The 15,232-nt window shown below is 42.1% G+C and overlaps 1 protein-coding gene across 4 annotated transcripts in view; it reads right to left on the reverse strand.

Moving 5' to 3' along the window:
* The window catches only part of LOC100653470 (5'-AMP-activated protein kinase subunit gamma-2), a 56,399-nt gene that overhangs the window by 26,817 nt on the left and 14,350 nt on the right, over nucleotides 1–15,232 (reverse strand). Inside the window, exon 1 of one of the 4 annotated variants that reach the window (XM_036966451.1) lies at nucleotides 8,696–9,315. The exons of the other annotated variants lie outside the window; for them this stretch is intronic. Within the exon in view, the coding sequence (XP_036822346.1) occupies nucleotides 8,696–8,792 (97 nt within the window). The 5' untranslated portion in view covers nucleotides 8,793–9,315. Of the gene's footprint in view, nucleotides 1–8,695; nucleotides 9,316–15,232 lie in introns of those variants that run through there. 4 annotated transcript variants of the gene reach the window in all.

Here is a 15,232-nt window from a genome sequence, read left to right on the forward strand (position 1 = left end):
GCTTGCATTATTTCTGATCACCCTTTTTTTTACCAACCCAAATGGTTGGAGGATCTGGTGGAAAACATTGCAATTCAATATTCAGTTGAAGTCGGAAGTTTACATACACCTTAGCCAACTACATTTATACTCGGTTTTTCCACAATTCCTGACATTTAATCGTAGTTAAAATTCCCTGTCTTAGGTCTATTAGGATCAACATTTTATTTTAAGAATGTGAAATGTCAGAATAATAGTAGAGAGAATGATTTATTTCAGCTTTGATTTCTTTCATCACATTCCCAGTGGGTCAGAAGCTCAATTAGTATTTGGTAGCTTTGCCTTTAAATTGTTTAACTTGGGTCAAACGTTTCGGGTAGCCTTCCACAAGCTTCCCACAATAAGATGGGTGAATTTTGGCCCATTTATCCTGACAGAGTTGGTGTAACTGAGTCAGGTTTGTAGGCCTCCTTGCTCGCACACGCTTTTTCAGTTTTGCCCACAGATTTTCTATAGGATTGAGGTTAGGGCTTTGTGATGGCCACTCCAATACCTTGACTTTGTTGTCCTTAAGCCATAACTTTGGAAGTATGCTTGGGGTCATTGTCCATTTGGAAGACCCATTTGCGACCAAGCTTGAACTTCCTGACTGATGTCTTGAGATGTTGCTTCAATATATCCACAATTATCCTCCCTCATGATGCCATCTATTTTGTGAAGTGCACCAGTCCCAACTGCAGCAAAGCACCCCCACAACATGATGCTGCCACCCCCGTGCTTCACGGTTGGGATGGTGTTCTTCAGCTGGCAAGCCTCCCCTTTTTTCCTTTGATTGTCATTATGGCTAAACAGTTATATTTTTGTTTCATCAGACCAGAGGACCTTTCTCCAAAAAGTACGATCTTTGTCTCCATGTGCAATTGCAAATCGTAGTCTGGCTTTTTTATGGCGGTTTTGGAGCAGTCACTTCTTCCTTGCTTAGTGGCCATTCAGGTTATGTCGATATAGGACTTGTTTTACTGTGAATATAGATACATTCGTACCTGTTTCCTCCAGCATCTTCACAAGGTTCTTCGCTGTTGTTAACTGATTTTGATTTGCACTTTTCGCACCAAAGTACATTCATCTCTAGGAGACAGAACGCATCTCCTTCCTGAGTGGTATGACGGCTGCGTGGTCCCATGGTGTTTATACCTGCGTACTATTGTTTGTACAGATGAACATGGTACCTTCAGGCATTTGACAATTTCTCCCAAGGATGAACCAGACTTATGGAGGTCTACCATTTTTTTCCTGAGGTCTTGGCCGATTTCTTTTGATTTTCCCATGATGTCAAGCAAAGAGGCACCGAGTTTGAAGGTAGGCCTTGAAATACATCCATAGGTACAACTCCAATTGACTCAAATTATCTCAATTAGCCTATCAGAAGCTTCTAAAGCTATGACATAATTTTCTGGAATTTTCCAAACTGTTTAAAGGCACAGTCAACTTAGTGTATGTAAACTTCTGACCCACTGGAATTGTGATACAGTGAATTATAAGTGAAATAATCTGTCTGTAAACAATTGTTGGAAAAATGACTTGTGTCATGCACAAAGTAGATGTCCTAACCGACTTGCCAACACTATAGTTTGGTAACAAGAAATTTGTGGAGTGGTTGAAAAACAAGTTTTAATGACTCCAACCTAAGTGTATGTAAACTTCTGACTTCAACTGTATATATGTGTGCACACACACACACACACACACAAAAGTGATATTCAAAGATTTTACTGAGTTACAGTTCATATGAGGAAATCAGTCAATTGAAAAATTTCACATGACTGGGAATACAGATATGCATCTGTTGATCACAGATACCTTAAATTTAAATAAAATAAATAAATAAATTTAAAAATTTAAAAAAATGGGCCTCAGTCATGGATTCCCCCGGTACTGCTGTTCATTCCATTCACCAGCTCCGGAGGTCAATGTCACCATCTTTCTAGATGTCACTGAATTGGATCATTACCACCAACCCCGGACTGTCTTGTCTGATTACACACACCTGGTTCCCATTCCCCCTGATTAGTACGTGTATGTACTCTGTTCCCCATTGTCCTGGTTGATTATTGTTCCATGTCCGTTGGTCTTGTGAGTACCTGTGCTCTGTTGTATCGGGTTGTGTGTTACTGTGCGCTTGTTATTACGGGTCTCATCCAGTGTATTTATTAGAGTTTTACACCTCGCCCTTTGTTTGGTTCACATCCCTGTGTTATATATATACAGTGCCTTGCGAAAGTATTCGGCCCCCTTGAACTTTGCGACCTTTTGCCACATTTCAGGCTTCAAACATAAAGATATAAAACTGTTTTTTTTGTGAAGAATCAACAACAAGTGGGACACAATCATGAAGTGGAACGACATTTATTGGATATTTCAAACTTTTTTCAAACAAATCAAAAACTGAAAAATTGGGCGTGCAAAATTATTCAAAAGGTCGCAAAGTTCAAGGGGGCCGAATACTTTCGCAAGGCACTGTATACACACACACACACACACACACACACACACACACACACACACACACACACACACACACACACACACACACACACACGTGTTTGTTTTGGGGTTTGTCCCATTCATGTTCATGTATGCCATTTTGGGTAGTGAAATTTTAAAAAACTTTCGTATTCCTGCGCCTGTCTCCAATCATTATACAACGACACTTACAATGGACCTCAGGATCTCTTCACGATATTGCCATCGATAAAATGCAATTGTGTTCACTGTCTGTAGATTATGCCTGCACATACCATAACCCCACTGCCAAATTCCCTCAAAAAAATGACATTGAAGGCAGCTTATGGTAGAGAAATTAACATTAAATTATCTGGCAACAACTCTGGAGGACATTCCTGCAGTCAGCATGCCAATTGCACGCTCCCTCAAAACTTGAGACATCTTTGGGATTGTGTTGTGTGACAAAACTGCACATTTCAGCGTTGCCTTTTATTGTCCCCAGCACAAGGTGAACCTGTGTAATGATTATGCTGTTTAATCAGCTTCTTGATATGCCACACCTGGCCGGTGGAAGGATTATCTTGGCAAAGGCAAAATGCTCACTAACAGGGATGTAAACAAATTTGTGCACAACATTTGATAGAAATAAGCTTTTTGTACATATGGAACATTTCTGGGATCTTTGATTTCAGCTCATGAAACATGTGACCAACACTTTACATGTTGCGTTAATATTTTTGTTCAGTGTACATACAGTCTCCTATTTTTACTGGACCTCAAGTACGTCGTCAATTCAACCAATCCCTCTAATCTTAATTCCCCCCACAGATATCCACAGACTAACACATTTTTTCCCAGTATATTACCATTTTACAATACATCCTTATATTTTACTGTCTTACGAAGGTCTTGAACCGCTCTACTCGTACCATTTCTACAGAGATTGCACTAAAAATGAATACTTGACTTTTAAGAGTATAATCACATTTCCCATTGTTTGATCATGGTTTTTCAGATTTCCTTATAGTACTGTTGTAGGTCCATCTGAACACAGACATGACTTAAAACCCCTTCTGGACCTGACTCCAAAGACGAAAAGAGATGAACTACTGATCCTGTTTCCTCGTGGCAGAGTCTGCACAGGGCTGACTGTTCAATGCCCAATATATTGAGCAGTCTTTTTGTAGCGAAAATATCATAATTTATATTGAAAATAATGGATCGATGCGTCAAATGTTATTTTGTACATCAGTTCATAATCCCGACGTTGGGACTATAAAAATGTTCCCAACTATCTTGCATTTTATGCGGTATAGTTGTCAAACCTCTCGACCTTAAGTGAAACTGACATATTTTATGATTTATACTAGTCATTTTAAGCCATGCATGGTTTTGGATTGGTGTCATACAAACTAATTCACTACCTTCTCTTTTGAGTACTTGTTATAATTCTAATTTTATGGCTGTGTATAGAACCCCCTAGTAAACCATACAGCGCACACACTGACTTCTGCTTCTACTGCGTTCAAATAAAAGAGACGGAATCCTAAATGGAAGTTACATTCAAAAGTAAACCGATATACCATCTAATGAAAGCTCAACTTCATTGAAGAGGATAAATCTGCACAGGCATTCGTCGTGTCACACAAAAACACATCTCCACTATCTCCTGACATTTAGCTGGCTAATACCAGCCCTCTCTTCAGTCGTTTTGGTGTCTTATTTTAGTTATGCTGTTGTGGCACATTCCGTAGGAGAAGATAACACAGAGGGACAGCAGGGAGGGAGGCCCTCCTCACCAAACACACAGGGAGGGGAGGGGGAATACACCACATGGGGTACCGAAGTCATCTATACCAGTGTTTCTTAACCTCTCCAGGGGTGGGCAACACCAGTCCTCCAGGGCCTGATTGGTATCACAGTTTTGCCCCAGCCCCAGCTAACACAACTGACTCCAATCACCTAATCATGATCTTCAGTTTAGAATGGCATTTGATTAATCATCTGTGTTTACTAGGGATGGAGGAAAAGTGTGACACCAATCAGGCCCCTCGAGGACTGGAGTTGCCCACCCCTGCGTCTAGTCCATGGACCATTACTGGCCCATTGGATTTTGCAGACTGGCCCCTCAGTTGGTTAACTGAAACACCCAACAATCAACATCTAATTCAGCATGCCAGATTGTGTAACACTACATTTTGAAAACACTGAAAAGCTTTGTGTATAAAAGGGCAATGGTGAACTAAGACTGTGACGGCATCATATTGGCCAATGTTCTTTCCATTAAGTCTAAGGAGGAAGGCAGGTGTCACAATACTGCTTGGCCTCAACATTAAGCAATCAGTGTTTCTGATATGCAGTGGTGAGGGGCAGATTTCCCTTAGGAGTTTGAAAGGGGTGACTGGGCTGTCAGCCATGTTGGGATATGAGACTGTGGTTTTGAGTGCATCAGCACTATGATCTGACCTGGCTGTCTGATGTACAGTGCATTCGGAATGTATAAAGACCCCTTGACTTTTTCCACATGTTGTTACATTACACTTATTCTAAAATTGATTCAATGTTTTTTGTCCCTCATCAATCCACACACAATATCCCATAATGACAAAACAAAAACAGTTTTTTAGAAATGTTAGCAAATAAAAATAAAACTGAAATACGACATTTATATAAGTATTCAGACCCTTCACATAGTACTTTCTTGAATCACCTTTGGCAGCGATTACAGCCTCAAGTCTTCTTGGGTATGACGTTACAAGCTTGGCACACCTGTATTTGGAGAGATTCTCTCATTCTTCTCTGCAGATCCTCTCAAGCTCTGTCAGGTTGGATGGGGAGCGTTGCTGCACAGCTATTTTCAGGTCTCTCCAGAGATGTTCGCAGTTCTGGTTGGGTCACTCAAGGACATTCAGAGACTTGCCCCGAAGCCACTCCTGCATTGTCTTCGCTGTGTGCTTAGGGTCGTTGTCCTGTTGGAAGGTGAACCTTCACCTCAATCTGAGGTCCTGAGCTGGTTTTCATCAATGATCTCTCTGTACTTTGCTCCGTTCATCTTTGCCTCGATCTTGACGAGTCTCCTAGTCCCTGCCACTGAAAAACATCCCCACAGCACGTTGCCACTGCCACCATGCTTCACCATAGGGATGGTGCCAGGCTTCCTCCATACATTTATTTCACCTTTATTTAACCAGGTAGGCTAGTTGAGAACAAGTTCTCATTTGCAACTGCGACCTGGCCAAGATAAAGCATAGCAGTTCAACACATACAACAACACAGTTACACACATGGCATAAACAAAACATACAGTCAATAATACAGTAGAAAATAGAAAAAGTCTATATACAAATGAGGTAAGAAAATGGAGTGAAGGCAATAAATAGGCCATGGTGGCGAAGTAATTACAAAATAGCAATTAAACACTGGAATGGTAGATTTGCGGAAGATGAATGTGCAAGTAGAGATACTGGGGTGCAAAAGAGCAGGATAAATAAATAAATAAATAAATAAATACAGTATGGGGATGAGGTAGTTGGATGGGCTGTTTATAGATTGGCTGGGCTGTTTATAGATTGGCTATGTACAGGTGCAGTGGTCTGTGAGATGCTCTGACAGCTGGTGCTTAAAGCTAGTGAGGGAGATAGGAGTCTCCAGCTTCAGATTTTTGCATTAGTTCCAGTCATTGGCAGCAGAGAACTTCCATAAAAAAAAATCTGCCGTTTCCAGCTACAATAGTCATTTACAACATTAACAATGTCTACACTGTATTTCTGATCAATTTGATGTTATTTTAAAATGGACAAAAAAAATGCTTTTCTTCCAAAAAAAGGACATTTCTAAGTGACCCCAAACTTTTGAAAGGTAGTGTATGTAAATAAGATCTGTTTTTTTGCTTTTAATAAATTGGCAAAAACATCTAAAAACCTACTTCGCTTTGTCAATATGGGGTATTGTGTGTAGATTGTTGAGGATGTTTATTTAATTTTAGAATAAGGCTGTAACGTAACAAAATGTGGAAAAAGTCAAGTGGTCTGAATACATTCCGAAGGCACTGTATGTAAGGGGTTTGTGGGACTCACACAAACTCCTTAGGGAGACACAGCAACAACCATCCCTGATCACCCTTGTGTAATACGTGTGTGTGTGTGTGTGTTTGTGTGTGTGTATGATTGTGAGTGTGTGTGAGCGCGAGTGTGTGTGGGCAGTACATTTTGTAAATCCTTAATATTCCCCCTTTCCCTTACACGACATGTGAGGTCTGATGTAAGGTTTGAGCTCACATCTATGTGTGTAAATTGTTTAAAACGAGCTTAGTAACTATACGAGATAGTTGCTGTCAAAAGGTGCTGTCAGGATCATTATTCAACTATAATGGGGTCATACATGCTGCTGAAATCTTGCATTTAAACCACATCAAAATGCATTACACCTGTTGGCTTTTAGTAAAGTGCTACTGATATATTACTTATGGCTGTAGTCTCATCACATTGTGCTCTCCATGTATAATAAACACAGCACCAAAATGTAGCCTGGTCCCATAGTGTACGTGCTGTAGTGCAGACAACTCTTCTAGCCTGGTCCCATACTGTACGTGCTGTTGTGTAGACAACTCTTCTAGCCTGGTCCCATACTGTACGTGCTGTAGTGCAGACAACTCTTCTAGCCTGGTCCCATACTGTACATGCTGTTGTGTAGACAACTCTTATATTGTTGACATGTCAATCTCCTCTATTATTGTCATGCTGTAACCATAGAAAACTTGGCAACAGCACATACAGTATAGGGCCAGACTAAAATAAACTGAGCACCACATATGGGTTTACACATACAGGTTCACATCATAATGACAGTAGGGCCTTGACCTCTTCCTCCACTGATCCCAGGTCAGACTAGGGCTAAAGGTCAACCAGAGGTTAGCCCACCCCTTAGGAGCTGTGGAGTTCATGCGGCCCAAGCATCCAGTGAGATGTTCCAAAGGCAACATTCATAAAACCCCATGTATCCAGTGTGATGACCCTGTCCCTGACACTCCTGGAGGAGAGACACCGTCATTTTCATAAAGCTTAACGTTCCAAATCAGAGCAGCGATGATTACATGGAGACTAACAGATGCGGGTCAAAAATAACAGCGTCGTATCACCCAGCTCAAGCAGCAGGACTATCAATTACCATTTCATGTAGCACCAGACTACTCTTAAATCACGATGAGTTAGATTGAATGAAAAAACATGGAAACATGTTAGTTTACCGTCTCATATCCTCACTGTACAACGTAAAAAAAAAAAAAATCGCAAATGTTTCCGAGGGACACCGGCCATAAAGACCTTCGAGCTGTCAGCAGCCCCTATATGTAGCTGCAGTGCCAATTACAAAATGGATGCTCTGTTTTTACCGTCTGGATCAGCAGGGTGATGTCTACCTTACTGTACTTGTTACAAAATGTATATGCCGTTTATACTGTACTACTACTACTGTATTAATAGAGGGTCCATTTGACTGCTCCGATAAGAAACATTTATTCTGAGTGCGATTGTTGATCCAGGATGGAATCTAAAAGAGACCTTGAGGGAAGGATAATATATTCAACATATACTGTCTTGTGGCCTGTCATACACGGGGCGCACAAAACATAAGAGCACCTGCTTTTTCCATGACATAGACTGACCAGGTGAATCCAAGTGAAAGCCATGATCCCATCTGGATGTCACCTGTTAAATGCACTTCAATCAGTGTGGATGAAGGGGTGGAGACATGTTAAAGAGACATGCATCGAGATATGGATTATGCATGTGTGCCATTCAGAAGGTGAATGGACAAGACAAAAGATTTAAGAACCTTTGAATGGGGTATGGCAGTAGGTGCCAGGCGCACCGGTTTGAGTGTGTCAAGAACTGCAATCGCTGCTGGGTTTTTCACGCTCAGCAGCTTCCTGTGTGTATCAAGAATGGTCCACCACCCAAAGGACATCCAGCCAACTTGACACAACTGTGGGAAGCATTGGAGTCAACATGGGCCAGCATCCCTGTGGAACACTTTCGACCCCTTGTAGAGTCCATGCTTCAACGAATTGAAGCTGTTCTGAGGGGAATAGGGGGTGCAACTCAATACTAGGAAGGTGTTCCTAATGTTTTATACACTCAGTGTATACTACGCAGTTAGACACTTTTATAGACAATTTAAGTGGTGTGATCATGTGAACAGCATAAGACATTACCAGGCAGACATGGCGGCTCTGACTGGCGTCTTCCTTCCGCTAGCAGGTCCTGCTCCTTCCGCTTCTTACTCCTCCTCAGGCTGCCAAACCTCTTCATGGACACAAGTGGGTTCAAGCGATGGGTTCAGCACCCAATATGGACCATGACCATCCAGGATAGGGACCGGTCACAACTATTGGGCACCACCACCACTCCCCAGAAGAGTGACGAGAGAGCTACTCCTGCTACTCCGCCTGATGCATGTTTGTAAATACAATAAAGTTAAAGATCTGTGTCAAAGATGACAAGATCTGTGCCAGAATGAAACTGAAAATGTCCAGAAAATGTCTCTGAGTCCACAGAGCCCAGCAGAGGCTGCAGGCGAAGCAGGCTCCCCTCTCAGGGAATTGATGTCTGTGGCAGCTCACACGTTTGCTGGAGAACACGAAGGGAAAGAAAGCTGGAAATTCCACACGTTCTCTGTGAGACGAAGTCTAACACTCCAAAGTGATAATGCACAGCGTAGCACAGTGCACACAGGCAGAATATCTCTGCCTCCCCATCAGCTCAATCAAAATCTCTCTGGTCTCCTTCGCTCCTCCTCTCGCTCTCCCTGCTCTATTTTGCTCTCCCTCTCTCTCTGCAGAGCCCTAGTAGTGGCATTGGTTGCTGTAAATTGTCAGGTGCAGCTCTGGGTGGTGTCTCTTTAATATAGCACGCGTGTCAGCAGACTGTAAAAGGAGGCCTGCCCGGGAGGGCCACACAAAGGGATTGGCTAAGCATCTGCTTCTCGCTCCCCAACACATTCAAATCACCATACCCACATCGGTCTCACTCTGTCTTCGTATACACACTCACACTATATCGCAATCCAACTAAAGACAGTGACATAAGAATTCAACTCCCCATCTACTTATAGTGGAACACCCAGAGAAAGACTTGAAAGATTGTCAGGGCAGTAACGGTAATTGAATAACTGTGGAACCGCCATGAAAATAATATAACCGTCAAATACATTTAAATAGTCCTACATTCATATATATATATATATATATTTTACCTAATTGCGGGTGTGTTTACTAATGATTATAAGCAATTGTTTTGCTAACTTAAGTCTGTCTACATCGCTTCCTCTTTCCAACTGTCATTTGATGTTGAGCAGCTAATCCGCTAGATATGTGGGGGTGCGGAATTGCTAGCCTATAGGCTATTGCTCTTCAGTAAAACATCTTTGATGTGTGGACTTTCATTTATACAATGTACGTTTTCATTGCTTGCCAGTAAATAAAGAAATTGGTCTTCTTATAAAACAGGCTGGATGTGTCTGACTTCATTAATTATTCAACAGCAATCGGCAAGGTTGTTCTGGCTCTAAAATGCGTTAATGTTGTGTCAAATGGACAATGCGCCATTCCTATTCAACCTGGCATAAATAGATAAATATACCAGTTTAATTTGAGGACAAAAATGTTGACAGCTACGCCAGACAGGTTGCAAAATAAATGGGAAGAGATTTTCGATGTACCAATTCCATGGCACATGGTTGATGAACTGGTACAAAAAATTCAACACTTTAAATTATTATATAAAATTCTACAACAGACAAGTTCTCAACTGGCAGCTTCCTCAAATAATACCCGCAAAACAGTCTCGAAATCTACAGTGAAGAGGCGACGGACTCCGGGATGCTGGCTTTCTAGACAGAGTTGCAAAGAAAAAGCCACATCTCAGACAGGCCAATAAAAAGAAAAGATTAAGATGGGCATAAGAACACAGACACTGGACAGAGGAACTCTGCCTAGAAGGCCAGCATCCTGGAGTCGCCTCTTCACTGACGTTGAGACTGGTGTTCTGCGGGTACTGCCAGTTGAGGCTGCCAGTTGAGGACTGGTGAGGTGCCTGTTTCTCAAACTAGACACACTAATGTACTTGTCCTGTTGCTCAGTTGTGCACCGGGCCTCCCACTCATCTTTCTATTCAGGTTAGAGACGCTTGCGCTGTTCTGTGAAGGCAGTAGTACACAGCGTTGTATGAGATCTTCAGTTTCTTGGCAATTTCTCGCATGGAATAGCCTTCATTTCTCAGAACAAGAATAGCCTGACGAGTTTCAGAAGAAAGTTCTTCGTTTCTGGACATTTTGAGCCTCTAATCAAACCCACAAATGCTGATGCTCCAGATACTCAAGTCTAAAGAAGGTCAGTTTATTGCTTCTTTAATCAGGACAACAGTTTTCAGCTGTGCTGAGGGGGGGGGGGGGGTTAAATAAATAAAAAATCCTGTTCAACCTGGCATGGTATAATTAGTTACGGAATCTTTATAATTTATAGACTAATCAACGCTGATAAATAGGCTTTGGACATTTTGCGTGTAGGCCTATTTTATTTTGTTTTTGTTCTGTAAATTGGAGGGAAACACGCATCGGACTTGGTATGAATAGTTTAGTGCGTCAAAATCAGAATATGTATTTTTTCCGGAATGCCTCACCAATCTGACATTTCTTAATATACTAGACTAATAATATTTAAAGGTAATAACTTGAATAATAATAATGAATTGCTACTGATAATAATGAAGTGTAATGGTAATGGTGAAGTTGCAGAGAAAAGCCACGTGTTTCTTTTGAGTCTGATACGCTCCAATCCTCCCCCCAACGGTTATGTCGGTGACCGTGTAGATTGGCCTGGCCAATTACTGTATCCCAGAGTTTCCCAAACTCGGGCCTCGGGACCCCAAGGGGTGCACGTTTAGTTTTTCCCCCGAACACTACACATCTGATTCAAATGATCAAAGCGTGATGATTAGTTGATTATTTTAATCAGCTGTATAGTGCTAGGGCAAAAAAAAAAAAAACTTAGGGTCCCGGGGACAGAGTTTGGGAAACCCTGCCGTAACCTCAAATTCCATGACCGTCACGGCCCTACCTGTCGTGACTCATGGAGGTTGTGTAAGATCTGTCAACTCCCCAGACCACGTCACCTGCCTAACAGAGAGACAGCTAGGTCAGATCACTGTCCCAGTACTCTAGCTAACTCATTAAGACTGACCTTAAAAGAGTGCTGAGCCCAGTCACAAATCCCCTCAACCATCCTCAGCTGACTAAAGGGAGGCCCCATGGTCTCTCCCTGGGCTGACAGCTGTAGATTTATCTGATCACACGGGTTCCACTCAATACACTAACACCCCCCCACGACGCCCTGCGATGACCCAGTTAGTTATGACACTATTGACTGCCTTCTCCACGACCCCAGATCCATTCAAAATGGTTATGCAACTGATCAGCCCAAACAAGTCAATAAACAGCTCAGCAGAGCATGAATGAGGAGATGCAGTCAGGGTGTTACCTATGACACCTCCATTGTTTTTACACTTGGCTTGCATAAACTATGGAGAAAAATACTTCATGAGCATTTCTTCTTCTTTCTCTAGTCTTCTCTTCACTTTCAATGTAGTCTCTTCTTTCATTTTATACTATATTTGTCATGGGTCTCAGTGAATTGGGGGCAATTTATAAAAACGACCCACTTCCTTAATTTACTGACCATATTATACAGTACACAGGGGAAGGGGAGATAGTGACAGAACTTGGGAAGAGCTTGATACAAGTCTGTTTGGGCATTTCCAGATAAGGGCATGAAAGAGCTGCAGTTGTCTGCCACGGGGAGGGAGTGACAATGTCCAGACTATGGGAAACAACACATGTAAAAAAGCTATAAAACTGAGGGACATTCTGATTATATTTACAGGAGACAAATGCAGCCAGGATGGCATTGGAACAGACAGGCATCAACCTGATTCAATGACAACATAAATCATTTTTAAATGACCTTGAACGACAAATAGCTTATTATATTATAGCATAAAACCAAAAATCCAATCTTGACATCCAAAACACATTCAAGGTTCCAGCTCCAAACAACTTCTCATAATGTGAGGGATGGAACAGAGCAAGGAAAGAACAGGGGATATAGCACACCCTGGTGGCCACTGGTTGCCATGAACCTTGAAGAGTTGTGTCTACAGTCAGAATATGAGTTTCAGTGTGGTTGATGACCCATATCAATCTTCAAGAAGAAACAGAGCTTTCCCCAAGCTAAGGCCCCAGATTAAGAATTACACTATAAAACTGCCAAACAAGCCACTTGAGGCTTTTTTTGCATAGTCACTTCACCTCTACCTACATGTACAAATTACCTTGACTAACCTGTACCCCTGCACATTGACTCGGTACCGGTACCCCTGTATATAGCCTCTGTATTGTTATTTTATTGTTTTACTTTTAATTTAATTGTACTTTATTAGTGTATTCGTCGCATGTGACAAATACAATTCGATAGGAGCTGGGAAGAATGGGTGAATCCCAGCCAGGGAAAATGGCTCACCTTTTAACCAAAGTATTTCTATGCACAACAGACTAGTTTGCATTAGACCATCAACTATACCAGTACTGTCAATGAAGAGCTTAAAAGGGCAATTCCGCCACTTTTCAACCTCATATTCATTATCTACAGCATTGGTTCCCAAAACTTTTATAGTCCCGTACCTCTTCAAACATTCAACCTCCAGCTGCGTGCCCCCTCTAGCACCAGGGTGAGCCCACTCTCAAATGTTGTTTTTTGCCATCATCGTAAGCCTGCCACACACACACACACACACACACACACTAGGACCAGGGCACAAATAATAACGATCAATAATTGTAATCTTTGTTTAGCCATCTTACATATAAAATGTTATTTGTTCATCGAAAATTGTGAATATCTCACCACAGGTTAATGAGAAGGGTGTGCTTGAAAGGATGCACATAACCCTGCAATGTTGGGTTGTATTGGAGAGTCTCAGTCTTAAATCATTTTCCACACACAGTCTGTGCCTGTATTTAGATTTCATGCTAGTGAGGGGCGAGAATCCACTCTCACATAGGTACGTGGTTGCACAGGACACCAGTGTCTTAACAGCGCAATTTGCCAAGGCAGGGTACTCAGAGCGCAGCCCAATCCAAAAATCTGTCAGTGGCTTCTGATTAAATAAAATTTTCACAGAACCGCTTGTTGCAATTTCGATGAGGCTCTCTTGTTCAGATATCGGTAAGTGGACTGGAGGCAGGGCATGAAAGGGATAACATATCCAGTTGTTTGTGTCATCCGTTTCAGGAAAGTAACTGCGTACCCAAATCACTCAGGTGCTTCACTATATCACATTTGACACTGTCCGTAGCTTGAGTTAATTTTCATACAAAAAAAATCATACAATGATAGAAAGAACTGTGTAGTGTCCTTGTTAATGCAGACAGAAAAGAGCTCCAACTTCTTAATCATAGTGTAACGTCTGCTTCCAACTCACACCCTCAAACACGTAGATCCCCTGAACGCAGCTCACCTCCCAGCCCTCTTTCCAGCTCAAACTCTCAAACACCTAGATCCCCTGAACGCAGCTCAATCTTCCAGTTCCCAATCACCTGTTCACACACATATGTGTCATTATCACACACTATTTAGTTCAGTTCTTTGCACCCCATCACTGTGAGGTATTGTGACACGTCTTTCGGAGCTCTGTTTTTTCCCGTGAATGATAGTTTTTGCCTGCCTCACTAACGATGCCCTTTGCCTATTTCCTGCCTGTACTCTAGCCTATGGGATTTCCTGTTATCTACATATTGCCTGATCTCCCGGACTACGTTACTAGCCTTTTCCCTGCCTGTACTGTTGCCCTTTTGGACCCTCTGTGTATGACCTTCTGCCTGCCCCTGGACCCAGCTACCTGCCTCCCCCTGTGGTCCTTTGCAATAAACACCTGCTGCGCCCTGCGCTTGAAACCAGCTCCCCTCGTGTTCATGACACAGCCTCAATTTTGTCCCGCACATTGAATATAGTTGCGGAGAGTCCCTGTAATCCTAGATTCAGATCATTCGGGCGAGAAAAAACATCACCCAGATAGGCCAGTCGAGTGAGAAGCTCGTCACCATGCAAGTGAAAATGATGGTCAGTAGAGAACTTTAAGCTCGTCTCTCAATTTAAAAAAAAAAAGTGTCAATATTTTGCCCCTTGATAACCAGCGTATTTCTGTATGTTTTAAAAGCATTACATGGTCGCTGCCTATATCATTGCATAATGCAGAAAATACAAAAGAGTTCAGGGGCCTTGCTTTAACAAAGTTAAACACTTACACTGTAGTGTCCAAAATGTATTTTCAGCTCTAGGCATTCTCTTGGCAGCAAGAGCCTCTCGGTGGATGCTGCAGTGTACCCAAGTGGCGTCGGGAGCAACTGCTTGCACGCGCGTTACCACTCCACTATGTCTCCCTGTCATAGCTTTTGCTCCATCAGTACAGATACCAACACATCTTGACCACCAAACTCCATTTGATGTCACAAAGCTGTCCAGTACTTTAAAAATATTATTTTATGTTGTCCTGGTTTCCAGAAGATGTCTTCTTTAATTGACCCCCCATAAACGTAACATATACCAGGAGCTGTGCCAGGCCCGCAACATCTGTCTCATCCAGCTGTAACGCATATAATTCACTGGCTTGTATGCGAAGCAGTAATTGTTTCAAAACAT

The sequence above is a fragment of the Oncorhynchus mykiss genome, chromosome 28 (assembly GCF_013265735.2).
Source record: "Oncorhynchus mykiss isolate Arlee chromosome 28, USDA_OmykA_1.1, whole genome shotgun sequence".
Taxonomy (NCBI): Eukaryota; Metazoa; Chordata; class Actinopteri; order Salmoniformes; family Salmonidae; genus Oncorhynchus; species Oncorhynchus mykiss.